We start from the raw sequence: 22,541 nt of genomic DNA on the forward strand, positions 1-22,541 counted from the left end.
GACACACAGGCAGGGTTTCCATGATGTAGTTCTTTTCCAGGAAACCTCAGTTTTTGCTCTTAAAACCTTTACCTGTTAGATGAGGCCTTCCTGTGTTACGGAGGGTAATCCACTTTCCTAGAAATCTGTTGATTTAAGTGTTAATCACATCTAAAATATACCTTCACAGCCATATCTAGACTGGTGTTTGACCAAACAACTGGGCACCAAAGTCTAGCCAAGTTGACACATAAAATTAACTGCCACACTTGCCTTCTGAGGATTCAGGGTAAATTATTTTGGTATAGATGTAGTCTGGTTGCTGTCTGTTTCCCACGGTGTACCCTTGTTCTAGCTAAACTAGCAGCTTCAGCTGTTTCATATACATGCTTCTGCTTTTGCACATCCATGCCTTTGGTGGTAGTGTACCTGCAGCTTAGAGCGCTTCCTGTGTCCAGATCTTACCTGTCCTTCTGAGGATTAGATAACAGATATTTATACATACAATTTTCTTTGCAGCCTATACAACAGCTCTCCTAAACTTCTTCTTGTCACCTAATTATGCTATGTTCTGTCTTGCCATTCTGCTTTTGCACACAAGTTCCTTTGGTTTAGAATATCCCTCCCTTCTCTTTTCTTTTCTTTTTTAAAGAGACGGGGTCTCAGTATGTTGCCTGGGCTGGTCTCGAACTCTTGAGCTCAGACGATCCTCCCATCTCGGTCTCCCAAAGAGCTGTGATTACAGGTGTAAGCTGCTGCACCTGGTCCTTTACCTGCACCTGGTCCTTTACCTGGTCCTACTTTCTGTAAAACTTTTACAGCTTCCTCAGGTCAATTACATGCTCCTTTTCATTATGCTCCCATTGTCCCTTTGCATATTTCCACTGAGGCACTCATCACATTTTATTGTTGTTGTTTACATATCTGTCTGTCAAAAGACTTTGTTTTCCAAGAGCAGAGGTTACTCTACTGTTTTCCTTTTCAAAGTTGGTCCTCAGTCGAGCCTGAGTATCTGGTCTGTAGTACCTAAATAAATTGTGGGATAATAAACTGAATCTCTGTTGAAGATTTGGAAGTTGTTTCATGTTGCTTCTGTAATTTCTCATTGTTAGAATGTGGAGCTAATAACTGCTTGGAGATGAGGCAAGTCTGAATAGCAGAGATCAGCCTTGAGTTGGACTCCAGACATCCTTGGGCTTATTAAATATTTGGTTGACTCACTGATAGAAATAGTTTTATTTATTTTCCATTCTTTACCAGGTACATAGCTTTAGAATTACTGCATTAACAAAAGCTGTTTCCGATTATAGACATTGATTTATTTTTACTCAAATTTGTCTATACTGTATATACTGAGTAAAACAAATTTTGCTCAAATTTATTTTAAGAATATCAGAGGATCCTTTGGGAGGCCAAGGTGGGTGGATCATGAGGTCAGGAGATTGAGACCATCCTGGCTAACACAGTGAAACCCTGTCTCTACTAAAAATACAAAAAATTAGCCGGGCATGGTAGCGGGCGCCTGTAGTCCCAGCTACTCGGGAGGCTGAGGCAGGAGAATGGCGTGAACCCGGGAGGTGGAGCTTGCAGTGAGCCAAGACCGCGCCACTGCACTCCAGCCTAGGCGACTGAAGGTGACTCCGTCTCAAAAAAAAAAAAAAAAAAAAAAAGGATATCAGAGAATCCAAGACTGTTTCAGCTTTTTTCTACCTAAAATGCAGTGGTGATAACTGGTGACTGATTTGTAAGCAATCTCAATGTAATGATAAAATAACGTTTTCCTTTCTCTACTAGACGTTGGTTATCTTTCTGAAGTAGACTCTCCATGGCCTGAACATTTTCCGAAAATCATTTTGAGCAAAATATCTGTTTAATAACAAGATAACCACATCAAGATGGTTGGAAAGCTGAAGCAGAACTTACTATTAGCATGTCTGGTGATTAGTTCTGTGACTGTGTTTTACTTGGGCCAGCATGCAATGGAATGCCATCACCGGATAGAGGAACGTAGCCAGCCAGTCAAATTGGAGAGCACAAGGACCACTGTGAGAACTGGCCTGGACCTCAAAGCCAACAAAACCTTTGCCTATCACAAAGATATGCCTTTAATATTTATTGGAGGTGTGCCTCGGAGTGGAACCACACTCATGAGGGCCATGCTGGATGCACATCCTGACATTCGCTGTGGAGAGGAAACCAGGGTCATTCCCCGAATCCTGGCCCTGAAGCAGATGTGGTCACGGTCAAGTAAAGAGAAGATCCGCCTGGATGAGGCTGGTGTTACTGATGAAGTGCTGGATTCTGCCATGCAAGCCTTCTTACTAGAAATCATTGTTAAGCATGGGGAGCCAGCCCCTTATTTATGTAATAAAGATCCTTTTGCCCTGAAATCTTTAACTTACCTTGCTAGGTTATTCCCCAATGCCAAATTTCTCCTGATGGTCCGAGATGGCCGGGCATCAGTACATTCGATGATTTCTCGAAAAGTTACTATAGCTGGATTTGACCTGAACAGCTATAGGGACTGTTTGACCAAGTGGAATCGTGCTATAGAGACCATGTATAACCAGTGTATGGAGGTTGGTTATAAAAAGTGCATGTTGGTTCACTATGAACAACTTGTCTTACATCCTGAACGATGGATGAGAACACTCCTAAAGTTCCTTCAGATTCCATGGAACCATTCGGTATTGCACCATGAAGAGATGATTGGGAAAGCTGGGGGAGTGTCTCTGTCAAAGTGAGTAGAAGACACGTTTTTTATTTTGACTCTATATTTAGCTAATAATCTATACATATGTATGTATGTGTTTTATGTATATATGTGTGTATGTACCTGTGTGTGTATATATAGAAACTGAAGACCTTTTCTGGAACAGATACAGATTCACTGATGAGGTTTCTTTTTTTATTAATTCTCTACTAGTTTATTTTTTTATTATTTATTTATTTTTTTTTTTGAGACAGAGTCTTGCTCTGTCGCCGAGGCTGGAGTGCAGTGGCGCGATCTCGGCTCACTGCAAGCTCCGCCTCCCGGGTTCACGCCATTCTCCTGCCTCAGCCTCCTGAGTAGCTGGGACTACAGGCACCCGCCACCGCGCCCGGCTAATTTTTTGTATTTTTAGTAGAGACGGGGTTTCACCGTGGTCTCGATCTCCTGACCTTGTGATCCGCCCGCCTCGGCCTCCGAAAGTGCTGGGATTACAGGCGTGAGCCACTGCGCCCGGCCCTCTACTAGTTTATTATGGATTTTCACTTATTTATACTTCATTTTTTCATTTATATATTGTGGCCCTCTTATTTGTTTGATGGATACAAACCCAACTTACAGGCAGTGAAAAGCCTTCTTCAAGGCCTCAGACCTTAATGTTCATCATTCAGTTTTAGTGGCTTCTGATTTCTTATTTCTAGATATTGTTGTTAATGAAGATAGTCATTTTTTTGTGGATAAAGGTTAAAATCAGGAAGTGCGTATATCATGTTAATGAGCACATAGTGAATTATAAGCATTTTGAAATTTTTAGTGGTAGAGAAAAATAAAAGCATCATCTAACCTAATCTCTTCATTTTATGGACAAGTAGACTGAGTCACAGTAAGATTAAAACAATTTGTTCAGATTTAGATGACAAGACCAGAATTCGAATATGTGTGCCCTGGTCTCCATCAGGTCGTGCTTTTCTCCATGGCATTTTACTACGTGTCGTGCTTCCTTTGTCATCTGAAGGATATAACCTCTCTTATTTTTTACAAAAGGCTAGAGGATCTCCAAAATTTGGAAGCCTAATCCATACAAGAAGTTCCTTGGATTCAAAACTTCTCAAATGATGATTTTTAGCATTTTGCTGCTTTTCTTATGAAGTGACAACTGGTATACCCTCCCACCTGTCTTGATGACTTATATACCTGGAATGAGGATATAAAAATGGAAACTACTATTAAATTCAGGTAGCATCTCTTCATGAAGAAAAGTTGGCTATAACTATATATATATTTTTTCATTTATCAAAGTAATATATAACCCCTGTAAAAAAGAAAAAACAGTATACTTTCCTTGTGTGCCCTTCTTACTTTCACCAAGGAATATCTCCTTATTTTTATTTTTTATTTTTTTTGCTGTATAGAACTTGTATAGTAAATAGATTTCTTATGTAGATAATCTCAAAGGAACAGCTGCCTGCCTATACCGAGCTTTCAATTATTGATTATAAGTTATGACATACCATCACTGTAGTGGCTCTAGGTTGTTTTTATTGATTCAAAGAAAATTTCAGCTCTGGCTACTCTGATTACAGTTTATTATTATTTCCAGATAATAGACTATAATTGATTTTTAATCACCTGCATTAGGTATTTCAGTCTTTGTGCTTGTATGTTGGCCCAGCACGGATGCCACCTACATTTACTAATATAAAAGGAGCTGTTAGACCACCAGCCTGTTTAGTAGGGCTTAAAGAGATATGCTTAGGTTAAATTTTGGTGCCAATCAGGTAGAGAACATCTTGTGTATATACTTGCTATATTTAAGGTAAGCATAAAGGCCAAGAAAATTCATAGAAATTATATTATGAATTAATGAATTTTAGAAAGCAAAGAGACCTTACTTAGCATTTCAGTATGTGGAATGGAGGCCCTCTAAGGCTCTATGTTTTGTCAAAAATTAACATGTCACAATCATGAGTAGAAGCTACTAATGCTTATTCCAAGATTTTTGCATTTGGGGTCTTTCTAGTTTGGGGCTGTTACAGATAAAAGTTGCTGAGAACATTCTTGTACATTACTTTTGGTGGATATAGCATTCATTTCTTTTAGGTATATACCAATGAATAGAATTGCTGGATGACAAGGGGTATGTGTGTGTGTGTGTGTGTGTGTGTGTGTTTGATACTAAGAGTTTTCCAAAGTGTCTCTATCATTCATGTATGGCTGTACTGTAGATGAACATGTTCTAGTTGCCTCACATCTTTACCAACACTTGGTATTTTAGTATTTTCTGGTAGGCTACAATTGTTTTTTAAAACTTAAAAGCAAAATAATATTTGAACCTGTTTTTGAAAGAAAATCTTACCCAGAATTCCAATATAAAACAAGAACTGCTTTGGTTGAGGTGAGTCTAAACTAGACCATATTTCCTTTTTTTTTTTCCTGAGATGGAGTTTCGCTGTGTCATCTAGGCTGGAGTGCAGTGGCTCCTGCTCACTGCAACCTCCATCTCCCAGGCTCAAGTGATCCTTCCATCTCAGCCTCCCGAGTAACTGGGATTACAGGTGCGCACCACCGTGCCCAGCTATTTTTTTTTTTTTTTTTTTTTGTAGTTTTGGTAGAGCCCCATGCTGGCCACACTGGTCTCAAACCCCTGAGTTCAGGCAATCCATGTACCTCAGCCTCCCAGAGTACTGGGGTTACAGGCGTGAGCCACTATACCTAACCAGCCATACTTCTTTTTTTAAGATTGAATCCCTACTTTCAAAACCTGCTTATTGGGGAATAAGGCAGAAACATACAAAATTATTACATAGTACCAAGTTGTAAATATCCCATGTTCATTATAATGAAGAATTTATCACCCAGAGTCAGTCATCCTGTGTGCTTTTCTTTTTATTTAAACATTTTTATTCTGGGAAAATTGTTTAAAATAAATATTTTAATACTTAGTATTACGTAGTATTACAATACTTAAATATTTAGGTAGCCTTCAAGGTTTGAAGATGTCACCAGATGGCCTAGGGACACTTATAGAAGTTGTCGAAAATAGAGATATCAGCAGGCTTTCACAGTTCTACCTCTTGTGTTGTTAACTATGAAAGTTAACCTTTACTTTGCTTAGAAATTTCCAATTATTTACTGTCGGGGTGGCATCTCTTGCTTCTCTGGGCAGTTCCAGTTACAGAAAAGTCAGAGGCTCCTGCTCAAATGTCTTGAAAAGAAAGTAGAAGTAAAGTTTGAGGCTATTTACGTTGCCCTTTTCTCATGGTTTGTGGATTTTTTTGTGGAATTTTAGTTGTCTCCATCAGGGAACTTTTGGGAAGTTATAAGAGTGTACAGTTACTTCTGTTATTAAACTCATTATGATACCATGAAATTACCTGGAACAAATAAAAATCAAGTTTGCTAGGTCAACAGAGCAAAACCAGAAAAGCAGATTAATGTAAGAGTGATGCTTAGACAACAAGTACAGGAATCACAACTACAATTCAGAGACGAGTTCTTATCTACACTTAGAGCAGAAAGAGAATATAGCAACTATTAAACACAAATAAATTAGAATGAAAAAGATAATAGTAGTGATAAGTACAAGAGAACAAATAAGAACATTAAAACTGACACCCTACAGCTTCTAATAAGTAAAGCAGACAAAAAAACCCTCTAAATTAGATCAAAAGCAAAGAAAGACTAAATAAATGAGTGAAAATAATGCAAAAAGGTTTTTGGAAATGGAGATATTTTGAGGAAGTAGGAAGAATAATTAGTAATTTATTAAATTTATAACACAGTTTCTTTTTACTATCCAAAGTGAAATTTAGTTTTGTTAAAGAAAAAATTATTCAGTGATACTTGCTAAGGCATGAGGCAGTGTTTATTTAGCACCATTGCAGGAGATACAGGGACCACTGCAATCGAGTCTTGCAGTGGGGGATAGAGATTGGACTTAACTCTGAATACAGCATGGGCAAGTGGGAATTTATAGCCAGGGAGCAAGGTGAGGGCCAGTGGATGGAAAATTACTATGAGGAAACATCAGGGGTCAGGGGCATTCTGGCTAAATTTACCTGATAGGATTCTCATTGAAGACAGGCCAGGGTGATCAGACATCACCTGGGGAGTGGTGGAGGATGAGAAACCTGAGAGTGATTAGTTATCAAGAGTAGGAGGTTCTTGCTAAACTGCCTTAGCAGAGTTCTTTGCTAAAACTGAAATTTTTTTTTTTTTTCTTTTTTTGAGACGGAGTCTTTCTCTGTCTCCCAGGCTGGAGTGCAGTGGCGCGATTTCGGCTCACTGCAAGCTCCACCCTCCGGGTTCACACCATTCTCCTGCCTCAGCCTTCTGAGTAGCTGGGACTATAGGCGCCCACCACCATGCCCGGCTAATTTTTTGTATTTTTAGTAGAGATGGGGTTTCACCGTGTTAGCTAGGATGGTCTCAATCTCTTGACCTCGTGATCCGCTTGCCTCGGCCTCCCAAAGTGCTGGGATTACAGGCATGAGCCACCGCACCCAGCCTAAAACTGGATTTTATAAAGAAGTGCACTGATGGTCCTAGGAGAAGGTTCAGGAGCCTGACTGAAGTTTGGTCACACAAAGAATCTTTGTCAGTTTGGAAACTTAAAATTCTTACATCTTATGGGATTAACAGAAAACTCAATAGCCACTTGAAATTCTTGTGAAATTTAAGGATAACAAGAATATTTTGAGCAAGTGAAGAGAATGACAGACAATATTCACAAAGATTATGAGCATTAATAGCATGGAAAATTAATAGCAGGCAAGTTAGGATCATTTGAGCTCTACTAGCTCAGTCTGAAATATCCCAGAAGAATTTTATAAATATTACATGTAGTGTTTTTTTTTTCTTTCATGAAACTATCAGAGAACAAGTCTATTTGTGAAAACTTCTCCTTTGTGAAGGTACTGCCTAAGGATGCTATTGGGGTTGTGTCTTTTTTTTTTTTTCCTTTGGAGATAGGGTCTTGCTCTGTCACCCAGGCTGGAGTACAGTGGCAAGATTATGGCTCACTGTAGCCTTGAACTTCTGGGCTCAAACGATCTTCCCACCTTAGCTTCCTGTTAGTAGCTGGGACTACAGGTGCATGCCATCATGCCTGGCTAATTTTTTTTTTTTTTTTTTTGGTAGGGATAGGGTCTCACTATGTTACCCAGGCTGGACTTGAACTCCTGGCCTCAAGCAGTCTTCCTGCCTTGGCCTCCCAAAGTGCTGGGATTACCGCTGTGAGCTGCCGTGCCCAGCCTCCTTTTACAAGTTATATTGAAGACAGAAGTGACTGAGACATCTTAGCTGGAGAGGAGGAATTGAATAAACAAGGGATACAAGCGACAGTAAAGTGGGCTGTGAAAGGAAATCAGAGAGCTGATGAAACACTGCATTTCAAAGTGTGTCAGTGAAAGATTGAGAAGAAGCAGAACCAGAACATGAATTAATAAGGCAACATTTGTACTTTTCTTGGAGAATATAGCAATTGGTAGCAAAAATTAGAAGTTGGATATCAGATCATTTATTAGTTTGATTAGATTTCTCTACAAAAATGGAGATCCAAAATAACAAAGATTTCCAAATAATGGCTGTTATGTAGAAGAAGGCAGACCTGGGCTGCTTGGTCAGCTCTGCAGTCATCTGGCATCTAGGCTGCTTCCAGCTTTTGTCTGCATCATTCCCAGGATCCAAGTTGGAGCGCCAGTCATTTCATCTACATTCTAAGCAGCACAGCGGGGGTGGATGTGTGTGAAACAAATGGCGTTTAGTATTTTTTGAGGATATTTCTTAGAAGCTTCCAGCTAGTACTTCTTGCTTTTTACTGGCCACCACACCCAGCTAATTTTGTGTGTGTGTGTGTGTGTTTTTAGTAGAGATGGGGTTTCACCATGTTAGGCAGGATGGCCTTGATCTCCTGACCTCATGATCCACCCACCTGGGCCTCCCAAAGTGCTGGGATTACAGGCGTGAGCCACCATGCCTGGCCAATATGTGTATTGTTTTTAAATGTTCTGTTAGTTGCTGGTGTATACAATTGTAAGTTACTTGTATATCTATATCCTGCAGCTTTCCTAATGTTTTGTGGTTTTGCCTAAGCTAGGATTTCTAATAGTAATAAGCAACCTTGGTTTAAAACAGTTGTTGTTGCTGGGTGCTCACGCCTGTAATCCCAGCACTTTTTGAGGCCGAGTTGGGCAGATCACAAAGTCAGGAGATGGAGACCATCCTGGCTAACACGGTGAAACTCCGTCTCTACTAAAAATACAAAAAATTATCCAGGCGTGGTGGTGGGCGCCTGTAGTCCCAGCTACTTGGGAGGCTGAGGCAGGAGAATGGCGTGAATCCGGGAGGCGGAACTTGCAGTGAGTGGAGATCACACCACTGCACTCCAGCCTGGGTGACAGAGTGAGACAACGTCTCAAAAAAAAAAAAAAAAAAAAAAAAGTTCTTCTTAAGTGGGGGCAGTTTGTTCCCCAGGGGACATTTGGCAATGTCTGGAGACTTTTTGGTTGTCACATTTGGGGAAGTGGAGGTGATACTGCTGGCCTTAAATAGAAAGAGGCCAGGGTGTTGCTAAACATCCTTCAATTATAGGACAGCTACTACAACAAAGTATTTATCCGGCCCCAAATGTCAGTTGTGCCAAGGTTGAGAAATCATGTTTTAAAGGGAATGCCTTAAACAATATTTTATTATTGTGCAGAATTCCAAACACAAAAATAAATTGATAAGCAGAATTCCCAATACCAACAGTTAACCATTGTAGGCCAGTATTGTTAACTCCTTTCCTTCCCCCAACTTCTGCTGAATTATTATTTTAAAACAAATACAAGATAACACATCATTCCATCTATAAATACTTCTCTGTGTGTCACTAGAGGTTCCCAAATTATGGTTTCAGAATACCAAAAAAATCCTTCAGACCTTCGCAGGAGATTAAAACTATTTTCATAATAATACTAAGATGTTATTTGAATTTTCATTCTGTTGACATTTGTGCTGATAGTGCAAAAGAGCTGAAAACTCTGGATGCCTTAGCAGAGATCAAGGCTGTGGCACCAAACTGTACTTAGTGGTCATTGTACTTGTAGTACCGTCAAATTCTCTTCCGCTTAAAAAAAAAACCAACTGGATTTAAGTAAGAATGTGATTCATGAAGCAGTACAATTTTTTTTAGTCTTCTGCCTAATGGTTTTAGTGATCATTGATGAATCATTGCCCAGGCCTACTATTTTATTAAGTCTAGCCAAATGGTAGTCTAATTTAAAATTTCCTTCTGTATTCATTAATGATATTTTTCTATAAAGAAGACTGTGCTTATACCAACTGTTTAGTTACTCCTAAATATCCTGTGTATAGGAAATGAAGGAAAATGATTTATTTTTTTCCCAGAACAGAGTTCACTCTAAAGGGAATATGTTTAATGAGTTTTGCTGTATTTATTTTAATGTACATTATTGGTATATGCTGTTAGTTTTCTTTCTCTTTGTTGATACCTTTTATCAAGTTGAAGAATTTCTCTTCTGTTTCTAGTTCACTAAGAGTTTTAAAAGTTAATGGATATTGTATTCGTTTTTTCTTGCTGTGTAGTAAGTTACCCCAGAATTTAGTGGCTGAAAACAACAAACATTATATAAAAGTTTCTGTGTGTCAGGAATATGGACACAGCATAGCTGGATCTTCTGCCTCAGAGTCCCTCACAAGACTGCATCAGGGCTGGACTGGGGAAGGAATGATTTCCTAGTTCATGTGGTATTTGGCACGATTCAGTTCCTTATCTGTCATAGGTGGAGGGCTTTAGTTCCTTGCCGTGTATGTTTCTGTATAAGGCTATTTAACATGGCAGCTGGCAAGCAAGAAGAGCCAGAGAAGGTAAAGAAGATGGAAGTTACATCTTTTGCAACCTTATCTCAGAAGTGACATCCTATCACTTTTGCCATATTAATTAGAATCAAATTTCTAGGCCCAGCTAAAATCAAGTAGACGGGATTACACAAAGGTAGGAATATCAGGAGTTGGGAACCATCAGGTGCTATTTTAGAAGCAGCGTTCCAGCCTGCCCTCTGGCCCCCAATGACATGTCTCTTGCATGTGCCCCTCTTAATTTGCCCCTTTCTCCAGGTCTCCAAAAGTCTCATTCCGTTACAGCATCAGCTCACAGTCCAGAATCTTACCATCTAAATCAGGTCCAGTTGTGAATGAGGCTTATGGGTGAAGTTTCTTTCTTTTTTTTTTTTCTTGAGACAGCATCTCATTCTGTTGCCTAGGCTGGAGTGCAGTGGCGCAGTCATGGCTCACTGCAGCCTCAACCTCCTGGGTTCAAGTGAACCTCCTGGGTTCAAGTGATCCTCCTGCCTCAGCCTCCTGAGTAGCTAGGATTACAGTTGTGTGCCACCACACCTGGCTAATTTTTTGATTTTTAGTGGAGATAGGGTTTCGCTATGTTGCCCAGGCTGGTTTCAAACTCCTGGGCTCTACCTCCCAAAGTGCTAGGATTACAAGTGTCAGCCACTGCACCTGGCCAAAGTTTTTAAAATATAGTTCCTTGTGTACAGGTCCACTCAATCTGTAGAAATGTAACATTAAAGATACAAGTTATCCTCCTTTCCCTATATCCAGTATACAGGGTGGAACAGGCATGGGATAATAGACATTATTCCTGTTTAAAGGAGGGAAAATAGGAGGCACAGAAGTGTCACTGGTCCATATCAATTCTGAAATCCAGTCAGGATGTTAGAAGTTCCTTGATTGGTCTCACGGCCTAGGAATAATTCCTGCCCTCCTGACGCTTGATTCCACCTCTGAGTTATTCTTCCTTTTTCATGAAAGGTAGCAGTTAGCAGCTGTGTAGTTTTTTATCAGTCTGCTTCCTGCCAGTAGAATTTTGGGAGTCTAGTGGCCTCTTTTCATGTTGTACTATTTCTGGGTTTTTTTGGTCCAACCTGGCAGTGTTGCTGCTGATATAATTTTCTCAAAAACTTTGTCTTTTGTGAAACTCATTGGTGTTGATTCCATTGGGTAATAGTCACACCTACAAATCTAAGGTACACCCTTCTTTACTTTGTGATCTTTCTCAGATGGCTGAGGGACAATGTTCTTAAGCTTCCTAGAGCCCCTGTTGTTCAGTCGCGAGGACCTATTAGGCACACCCTTAATTTCTTTAAAGAGTCCTTTATATGACAGAATTACTGGGAACCATTTTCCAGGTAGCCCACCACAAAGGTTGTATTTTGTCAAATTGAAGGAGTCATCTGGCTTTCTTTAATCATAAGCTGCAAATATAGTAAGCTGCATTAATAGATTTTCTAATATTTATTTAACTTTGAATTTCTGGAGAAAACCCAACTTGGTCATGATTTATCATCTGAGCTTTGTTTTTGGCTTTGGTATGCCAATGTTTTTTGTTTTTTTTTTTTTTTTTTTTTTTGAGACAGAGTCTTGCTCTGTCGCCCAGGCTGGAGTGCAGTGGTGCGATCTTGGCTCACTGCAACCTCTGCCTCCCGGCTTCACGCCATTCTCCTGCCTCAGCCTCCCAAGTAGCTGGGACTATAGGCGCCCACCACCATGCCCAGCTAATTTTTTGTATTTTTAGTAGAGATGCGGTTTCACCGTGTTAGCCAGGATGATCTCGATCTCCTGACCTCGTGATCCACGTGCCTTGGCCTCCCAAAGTGCTGGGATTACAGATGTGAGCCACTGCGCCCAGCTGGTATGCTAATTGTTGGCTTAGGATTTTTATATCTATTTCGTGAGTGACACTGACCTGTAATTTTCTCTTTTCTTACACTCTAAGTCTCGTTTTGTTATATAGTTATGCTTCCCTTACAAATTACTTTTGATTGTCTTTTCCCTCAGTTTTGGATCACATTTTCCTGATGCTGTGGATTTGAGTAACTTTGGAGTTATATTTTGTGTCTCTAAGCCCTGTTAAAATCCTTGGGAGAATGCTGATTTTATTTTTGTTTTGGTAAGCAGTCAGGCTGGTTAGGTTCTAAACCACAAGTTTTCTCACCTTCTGTGAATAGTATTTCCAGTATCAATTCAAAGACTGCGCTGTGCTACTTTGGGTCTTTCCTATCCACAGACCATTTATGAGTTAGTTTGGAGCTTTGGCAACAGTTTATATTTTAATTTATTCTCAGAGCCTTTGCTTTGCTTCCCTGAATCTGTCTCATGTGTGAGCTAGAAGTTGTGCTGGTTCATGTGCAAAATTATGGGAAACCCTTTCTCTGGCTCGTCTTTTTCCTGGATTCCCCACATACTCTATGGCTCCCAGAGGCTCCTTTCATTGTTATTGTAGTCTGACGTTTGGATTTCTTTCAGAGCTTTAGCTGCCTATGATGGTTTCTGTATGGCTGGTGCCACCCTTAGGGTGAAGAGCTCAGAGAAAGTTTTAATAATAATGAGAATGATTCTTACACTCCTTAGACCACTGTGGTCTTTCCCAATTATTTTTGCCTGAAGTGAGGGGTTTTGCCCAGAGTTTTTGCTGCTCACATTTGTGCATAGTATGGACTTATGATTCTAATTTTATTCTAAGGATCTTTATATTTCTCAGGGTTTTTTGTTTTGTTTTTTTGAAAAAGTCTTAGTTTCTTAGGTTATTTTTGGTTTATTTAATTCTGGGTTGGCAATAATTTTCTTAGTGTTTTGAAGATATTATTCCACCATCCACTAGTTGCAGTGGTTGCTGTTGAAAAATCTGTTGTCAGTAATTGTCAGGACTTTGTTATATGTCATTTATCTGACCACTTTAAGCTCTTTATCATTTGTGTATTTTGTTTTTATTACTGTATTTTGTGAGTAGGTGTGGATTCCTTTTTTTTGTTTAGCTTGGCAAATGCTCTTCTTGTAAATAATTATAATTTTGTTTCTTTAGACAATATAGGGCTATTTAAATTATTTCTTCTTACGTGAGCTTTGGTAGTTTGTGTCTTTCAAGGAATTTGTTCATTTCCTTTAAGTTGTAGAATTTATAGGCATCAAGTTGTTCATAATCATTATTATTTACAATCTGTAGAATCTGTAGTAATCTGTAGAACCTTGCATTCCTGAAATCAGTAATTTTTACTTGGAATGTGTTGAGCTCTTTGGATCAGTGAGTTTTATAGTTTATATAAAATTTGGAAAATTGTGTACTTTTTTTTTCAAAAATTTTTTTCTCCTTTCTTCTTTTTCTTTTCCTTCAGGACTCCAGTTTATGAGACTGTTTAAAATGTTTCCACAGTTCACTGATTTTTTTCAATTTTATTTTCAAAAATAGGCTGTTTTTTATAGCAGTTCTGGATTCATGGCAAAATTGAACAGAAAGTGTAGAGAATTCCCATATATTACTTATCCACACACATGCACAGCCTACCCCAATATCAGTATCCTACTGCTGTATTTATTACAATCGATGAATTTATGTTGACACATTATTATAACCCAAAGTTCATAGTTTACATTAGCGTTCACTCTTGGCGTTGTACATTCTATGGGTTTTGACAAATGTACACTACCATATATCTACAGAATACTATATACTATATCTAGTATCATACAGAATATTTTCACTGTCCTAAAAATCCTCCGTGTTCCACCTATTTACCCTTTCCTTTTCCAGCCCATTGGCAACCACTGATCTTTTACTCTAGCCATAGTTTTCCCTTTTCCAGAATGTCATAGAGTTGCAGTCATACAGTATGTAGCCTTTTCAGATTGGGCTCTTTCACTTAGTAATATGCACTTTACTCCATGTCTTCTCATGTCTCCATAGTTTATTTCTTTTTAGCACTGCCGTCAATACAGCTTAAGTATCTCTTATCCAAAATGCGTGGACTAGAAGTGTTTCAAATTTTGTTTTCTTTTTTGGATTTTGAAATATTTGCATATACATGATTAGATATCTTGGGAATGGGACTCAAGTCTAAATATGAAATTCATTTATGTTTCATATTACACCTTATGCACATAGCCTCAAGGTGATTTTATACAATATTTTGAATAATTTTGTTAATGAAACAAAGTCTGTGTTAAGTATGTGTGGAATTTTCCACTTGTGGAGTCAACTTGAATGTCACAAAATTTCATATTTTGGAGCATTTCAGATTTTTGGATTAAGGATGCTCAACATGTACTTGAATGACTGTACTCCATAATAACTGTGGAATAATCTGTGGAATAACTATTTTAATGCATTTGGTAATTCTAACATCTGTGTTATTTGAAATTGATTATTTTTCTTATTATGAGTTGTGTTTCCCTGTTTATTTTCATGCCTGATAATATTTGATTGGATGCCAGATGTTGTAAATTTTACTTTTTTGGTTGCTGGATATTTTTGTTTTGTTTTTGTTTGCTGGATATTTTTGTAGTTCTACAAATATTCTTGAACTTTGTTCTGGGACGCAGTTAACTTACTTGTCCAGTTTGATCTTTGGGGATTTTGCTTTTATGATTTGTTAGGTGAGTCTGAAGAAATACTTAGTCTGTGCCTGATTATTCCCTATTACTGAGTCAAGGCCTGGCTAAGTACTCTACCAGTACCCAATAAATTATGAGTTTATCCACTCTGGGTGGTAAGAGCAAGCACTATTCCTTGTTCTTTGTGAGTTCTGGGCACAGTTCCCTGTAAATTCGTTCTTTCCACTTAGCACATCTCCAGAATTCTCTCCGTATACAGCTCTCTCCTCATTGATTCTCTGGCCTGAAAACTCCAAACAGGACTTTCAGCTCCATTTCTCAATTTAGAATCTGCTGGGCTCTGCCTGGGACCCCCTTCTTGTACCACAGCCTGGATATTTCTCAAGGCAGTAAGCTGGGGCAATTATGGGGATCACTTTTTTCCCATTTTTTGGGAAACACTGTTCTTCATTGCCCTAATATCCAGTGTTTTGAAAATTATTGTGCAATGTATATTGTCTGGTTTTTTTTTTTGTTTTTTTGTTTTTTTGTTCTTTCAGGTTGTAGTACCCCACTGGATTACTTTGAAGCCTTTTGTTTATAGATATTTCAGTATGGTCCTTTGAAAGATAAGCACTCTTTACTTTTTTCTGAAACCTTTTATATTGTCTGAACTCATCACGTGTAGACAGCACTGTGTTGCTGTGTTCATGAAACATATATAAGTCTATGTACTAGTTTGCTTTATTTCCCAGTATATCAGTTTTGTTCAGTAACAATCATTTGATAGATTAGTGCTCACCTTAAAATTTTTTAAAATTTTGAGCAGCTGTTGGCTGTGTGTGTTATCTCCTATATCTTTATGTTATCCTGGATTCAGAGCAGTAGAATACTACCTAGATTCTTTAGGAAAGTCTTTGTATGTCTGACATTCTGTTTATCATTTTCATAGAAAGTATGTTTAATACATGTATTTTTCCATAAAATATATGTTGTCATATTGGGTTCAGATCTTGGCTTTACCACTTACTGACTGTGGGGCCTTGAATCAGATACTTAACCTTTGTATGCCTCATTTTCTTCATGTGTAAAATGGTGATAGTAATGGCATTTACCTCATAGGGTTGTTAGTAAGGTTTAAATGCATTAATAATACGTAAAGAGCTTAGGATAGTATCTGGCACCTAAGTGCTATAAATGTGTGTGTTTGGTATTATTATTTTTACCACTACTATCACCACCACTGCATATATTACTGCTAGTGTCCATGCCAGGAGAACCATGTCTGTTCCCTAGATGGCATATGGGTGTGTGTATCTAAAGATGAGGTGACTGTGTGGTCTTGTGCTGCTCTCTCTGAGTCCTCCTTGGCCTCCGGAGTGATAGTATTGCTGTCCACCTGGTCACTGTGTCCTGCTGATAAGTGTTGTTGCAGTCTGTGGTCAGCAGATAGTCCAGTGGTTCTCCTTGCTTCACTGGCCCCACCCTGGCTCATTCTGACTCTGAGGTTTGGGTGTCATGTTCTTTAAGCCCTGGACCTATGTAGTAAGACAAACAGCCCTCAGTTACTGAATCTGTTTGCCTCCCCTGGGGCAAAACCCTGTCCTTCAGTTCAGTAATTTTGCTAGCAGAATCCTCAACTCCCTTCCTCTTCTTTCATTGGGCATACAGAAAATTCGGAATGCCTTTCATGCCTTGTGGGAGCCAGAGAACTCTGGATAACTAAATCCATGCCCTCCTTCCTCCTAACCCTTCTATGTTGATGATTCAGCCCCCACCTTTTCAATAAGGGGCATCTTGTGTAGCAGTCTCCTCCCAGAACCCCAAAAGGGAAATGGATCAAAGATGCCTGTTTTTTAGCTTTTTCTTCCATCTGCCTAACATGTCTTTTTCCTTTTGGAACTCTATCCTGGAGAGAGGAGATGAGAACAGACTTTTGTCACTGCTGTTTCCTTCCCACTGTTCTCTTCTTCTGTCATGAAGACACCAGAAGTCTAGGCTGGGTAGACTTTCCATTTCCTCTGCCACTTTCCTTTGGGCATGATGGCAGGTGTGACACTAGGAAGGGGTAATCTGCTTGCTGATAAGGAAATGTGTGTTGGGAGATAGTTTAAAAAATATTATCCTTGGCTGGGCGCAGTGGCTCATGCTTGTAATCCCAGCACTTTGGGAGTCCGAGGTGGGTGGATCACCTGAGGTCAGGAGTTCAAGATCAGCCTGGCCAACATGGTGAAACCCCGTCTCTACTAAAAATACAAAAAAATTATCCAGGCATGGTGGTGTGCACCTGTAGTTCCTGCTACCGGGGAGGCTGAGGTACTAGAATTGCTTGAATCTGGGTAGTGGAGGTTGTAGTGAGTCCAGATTGCACCACTGCACTCCAGCCTGGGTGACAGAGTGAGACTCCATCTCCATAAAAACAAACAAACAAACAAATACATACATACATACATACATACATACATACATACATACATACGGAGTGAGACTCCATCGCCATAAAAATAAATAAATAAAATAAAATAAAATAAAATATTATCCTTGTTAAATAGGTTAAAGGGAAAAAGAATATTTTAGGGTAAAGGTGGGGGTGCCAGTTTGGATGGGAATTAGGGAACGTTTCTCTGAGGACATAACATTTGAACAATTTCAAGGCTTTTTTGTAGTACTGACAAAATTTAATACTAGGATCAAGATTGCTTGTGCACAAAGCCAAAAGATGTTCTCTCTTATGCCCTCTTCTTCCCATATTGCAGTTAGTACATTCTGTTTTTCTGCCGTGGTAACTCTTTCTGGCCTAATTGCTCAGTTTCTCGTTCTGGTCTTATAACACATTTATTCTGCTTATCAGTATAGAGTTCTAATATGGAGAGGCTGGCAAAAACCTGAGGCAATATTTCTTCAAGCAAGCTACTGGTTTCAGAACCATTTGGGACACTTTTAAAATTGCACCTCTCGAACCCGCTCCAGTGTCATAATTACTAATAGTTTCATTTGGAATCTGATACTGTTGAATTTATCATATTACTTGAGGACAAGCACTTTGTTATAGTTATCTTTTTAGCCACACAGCAGTGTAAATTCTAAGTAAGTGTTTGATAAATTGATTTATTAGGAAGCTAGGAGAGAGACATTTCAAGTGGTTTAGAAAGGTTTGCTATTTGGGGGTGACATCAGCAGAAGTGCCATAGTAAAGGGTAAAATTTTACTCTTCCATAAGAGCAACGGAAGAACTGGCAAAACCTGTCAGAATTAACTTTATCAGAACTCTAGAAAGTAACCAAAGACTTGAAAAAAAAATGTGAAGAGTGCTTATTCACAAAAAATGGCTGAATCTTAGTAAGAATAATGAGCTTACCCAAGCCCCATTCCCTGTTCCATGTGTCAGCTGGGGCTAAAATAACAGCCTGTGTTCCTGTACTGGAGGGAGCAGAACAGACCTCATTGTAATTATTTGTTTTGCCTTCTTTGGTGGATCACTGGAAGAATGACTTAAAAACCTTGTCTTTATTTCTCCTGACTCAGAACTGGCCTACTTCTGAGAGTGGGGAGGACAGTAGTTATCAAGAAACATTTATAGACAAATAATTTAGTCATTGCTTCCTGAATCAATAGATAACAATGGGGGCAAACAGTAGACAAATTAAAGAGCTTAGGAGCAGAGATTGGGAATGAGATGTCTATGAGGGCTTTGAAAAGCTTCACATATTCCCAAGAATGTAGAAGGCCACGTACTTGGCAAGGACTGTATGCATGCCCAGGGAAGACTTCTACCTCTCGCTGATCGTGAGACTCTGTGAAAGCAGGAAGTGAAGACTAAGGCAGAGTTAGAAGCTACCTAGCTAAGTAGTGAAGGTGTATCCCAAACCTATGCAGAGCCCTTCTGCAGAGATGGGGAGATTTTTTGGTTCCAAGCATTTAAGGCAGTCTGTCCAGTTGTTAGCTGGCCGTTGAGCTAACAGAACAGAGACTCCAGTGACTGCACATAACAAGGAATACAGATTTTATAGAATTAGTTTTGATAAGTCTTGAAACACAACTACAACAATAAGCAGCAACAAAAAATTCTGGAGAAGGGAGAGAATCTGATTCCCAGAGGTGCCACATTATAAGATTTAAAATGTCTAGTGATTAACAAAAAAGTGTAAGATATGGAACACAACAAGAAAAAAAGCCATGAATAGAAATTGTCCCTGAGGAAACCCAGGCATTGGAATTTCTAGACAAACACTTTATTTCAGCTATTTAAAATGATTCATCAAGAGCTAAAGAAAACCGTATCTTAAAAAAAAAAACAAAAAAAAACCAAAAACCTAACTGAAAGTTTGAGAACGGTGTCTCGCCAATTGAGAACATCAATAAAAAGATAGAAATTATGAACCAAACCAGGTAGATAAGCATGGTAACTGAAATAAAAAATTTGCTCCTAGGGCCCATCAGGAGATTAGAACAGGAAGAAGAAATAAATTTGAAGGTAGTTCTATTGACTTTATCTAATTTGAAGAACAGAAAAGAAAAAAGAGTAATTAGGAACTATAAATAGAGCCTCACGAGACCTGTGGGATACCATCAAGTGTACCAACATACACATGACGGGAATCTCAGAAGGAGAGGAGAGATGGTGGGACAGAAAAATATTTGAAGAAATAATGGGCTGGGTGCAGTAGCTCATGCCTGTAATCCCAGAACTCTGGGAGACCAAAAGAGGCAGATCTCTTGAGCCCAGGAGTTTGAGACCAGCCCGGGCAACAGGGTGAAACCCTGTCTCTACAAAATATACAAAAATTAACCATGCGTGGTGACATATGCCTCTGTAGTCCTAGCTACTCAGGAGGCTGAGGTTGGAGGATCACTTGAACCCAGGAGGTCATGGCTGCAGTGAGCTGTGACTGCACTACTGCACTCCAGCCTGGATGACAGAGTGAGACCCGTCTCAAAAAAAAAAAAAAGGAAAGGGAAGTGAAATAGTGGCTAAAACCCTAAATTTGATTGATGCATTTATGCATGCAAGAAGCTCAGTAAACTCCAAGCAGGATAAAACCAGAGATTCACAGCTAGACACATCATAATCAAACTGTTGAAAACCAAAGAGAGAATCTTTAAAGCAGCAAGAGAAAAGCAGCTCATCACATACAGGGAAACCTCAGTAAGATGAATGCAGACTTCTCACCAGAAACTATGGACCCCAGAAGGCAGTAGGATGACATATTCACATCCCTGAAAGGAAAAAGCTCAATGAAAACTTCCATATCTGGCAAAACTCCCCTTCAGAAATGAGGGAGAAATAAGATATTCCTCATAAACCAAAACTGTGAGAATTGTAGCTAGCAGACCTGCCTACAACGAATGCTAAGGGGAATTCTTCCAGCCGAAATAAAAATGTGCTAGATGGTAACTCAAATCTGCCTGAAACAATAAAGAACATGGATCAAGTTAACTACATAGGTTAACTTAGCACTGGCCCAAGCTGGTCCCCAGAAAAAGGAGGCCGTCCAGTAATCAATTACCAGAGGACAGGAAGGATGAAACCATATTTTTTTCTCCTCTTCACTTTCAGGAGCCCTGCATACTTCCCATATTTCAGTATATAATTTTTGAGTAAATTAGCAAGGTGTGATCTTTTCACCAGTCTAATTCTTCTACTACTACTACAAAAAAAGGTAGACTTAGTATTATTAGTCCTTAGGGAATACAGTTTAAAACCACAGTGAGATACCTCTCCATATTCACCAGAATGGTTAATTTTAAATGAATGGACTTTACAGACTAATGGCAAGGATAATGTTGGTAGGAGTTAAACTGGTATAACCATTTGGGGAAACTATATATTATGGCTACTTAGCAAAACATGCTTAGCTTATGACCCTACACATCCACTCCTACATATATTTCCAACATAAAGAGGTTATACACTTTAAAAATTACACTAGAAGACTTACACAAGGATATTTATAGCAGCACTATTTATAGTAATAGCTGAAAGCTAGAAATGGATCCAAGTACCCATCAACCGAGGGATGTATAAATAAAATACGTTATATTCATGCAATTAGATATTACTCAGCAGTAAAAAGAAGCAAACTAGTGATACATGCAACATGATTGAATCCCAGAAATATTATACTAAGTGTACACAGCCAGATGCAAACAAGTATATACTGTAGGTTTCCATTTATATGAAGTTCAAAAGTAGCTAAAACCAATCTGTTGTGATAGTAGAAAAGTGATTATTCTGGGGTACTGACTGGGAGGCAACACAAAAGAGACTGTTGAGGGGCTAGAAATGATCACTGTCCTATCTGGGTGGTGGTTACATGGCTGTATACATAAAATTTTGAGTTATATACTTCAGACAGTGTTGCTGTTAAGATCTGTATATACACCATATTATGAAAGATAATTTTTAGGATCTTAAAAAAAATCTTGATTGCTCTGTCAATGTTATTCAAATCAAGGATGTATAGTATTATCAAGTTCAATCATTCTAGAAGGAAATTCAATTATAGTTTCATTTTTGTAACTGTTAAAAGCATTAATTAAGATATAAACATGTTAAACAATTCTCCTTTGAGACATAAACATAAAAACAGGTCTACTGATTAGTCTGTTAATTACCCTATTGCATTTTAGCCAGTGTTTAAATATTTGGTCATGTATGTTATTCTTGAAGTCCAGAATGTGCTTAGGGTAATTATTAGCAAGAATTAACTAAATTGGTTCTGTTATTTCATGCTGGAGGACCAGAGTCAATAAGGGGATGAGTCAGTAAAGGGACTTTTGAGAAATGAAATGTCAGTGTTTTTGCAACCATTTGTAGGCCATAAAAAAGAAATCAGATTTGTTCTTGCAAAGAATGCAGGACTGGCCAAACACCAAAATGTTGCTACATAGAGAAAATAAAACAACCAGAGACAAAACCACAACAGAACTGCTTTCATCCCCAACAGAACTGCTTTCATCCCCAAACTGCTGAATAAGTACTGAGATACGACCGAGACACAGGGGAGAGAAAGGGTAAACAGTGGAGGAGAGAGATTTTTTGACCTTATGCTAACTGTTAATCTGAAGCTAGAAATCCTGATTTTATCTGAAAAATTAGAAACAGCTTTCCGCAGTTATTCATTTATTCAACAAATATTTGTTGAGCTCCCATTATGTACCTGGAATCATCCTGGGCACATAAGATACAGTAGCAGACAAAACAAAAATTCCTGCCCTTATGGAACATATATTGGGGGAGGGGGTGTGGCAGAAATGCATACACATATTATACATGTAGCATGAGGTTAGATTAGGTGGCTTCTTTTTCTTTCTTTCTTTTTTTTTCATTTTGAGACAGAGTTTCCCTCTATCACCCAAGCTGGAGTGCAGTGGTACAGTCTCGGCTCACTGCAACCTCCTCCTCTCAGGCTGAAGCAATTCTTCTGCCTCAGCCTCCCAAGTAGCTGGGATTACAGGCATATGCCACCAT

General features: G+C 38.9%; 1 protein-coding gene across 1 annotated transcript in view; it reads left to right on the plus strand.

Moving 5' to 3' along the window:
* Positions 1-22,541, plus strand: part of TPST1 (tyrosylprotein sulfotransferase 1) — a 140,727-nt gene that overhangs the window by 29,687 nt on the left and 88,499 nt on the right. Inside the window, exon 2 of the mRNA XM_008018263.3 lies at positions 1,774-2,719. Coding sequence (XP_008016454.1) covers positions 1,875-2,719 — 845 coding nt within the window. The 5' untranslated portion in view covers positions 1,774-1,874. The remainder of the gene's footprint in view (positions 1-1,773; positions 2,720-22,541) is intronic.

Source organism: Chlorocebus sabaeus, chromosome 28 (genome assembly GCF_047675955.1).
Source record: "Chlorocebus sabaeus isolate Y175 chromosome 28, mChlSab1.0.hap1, whole genome shotgun sequence".
In the NCBI taxonomy this organism is placed as follows: Eukaryota; Metazoa; Chordata; class Mammalia; order Primates; family Cercopithecidae; genus Chlorocebus; species Chlorocebus sabaeus.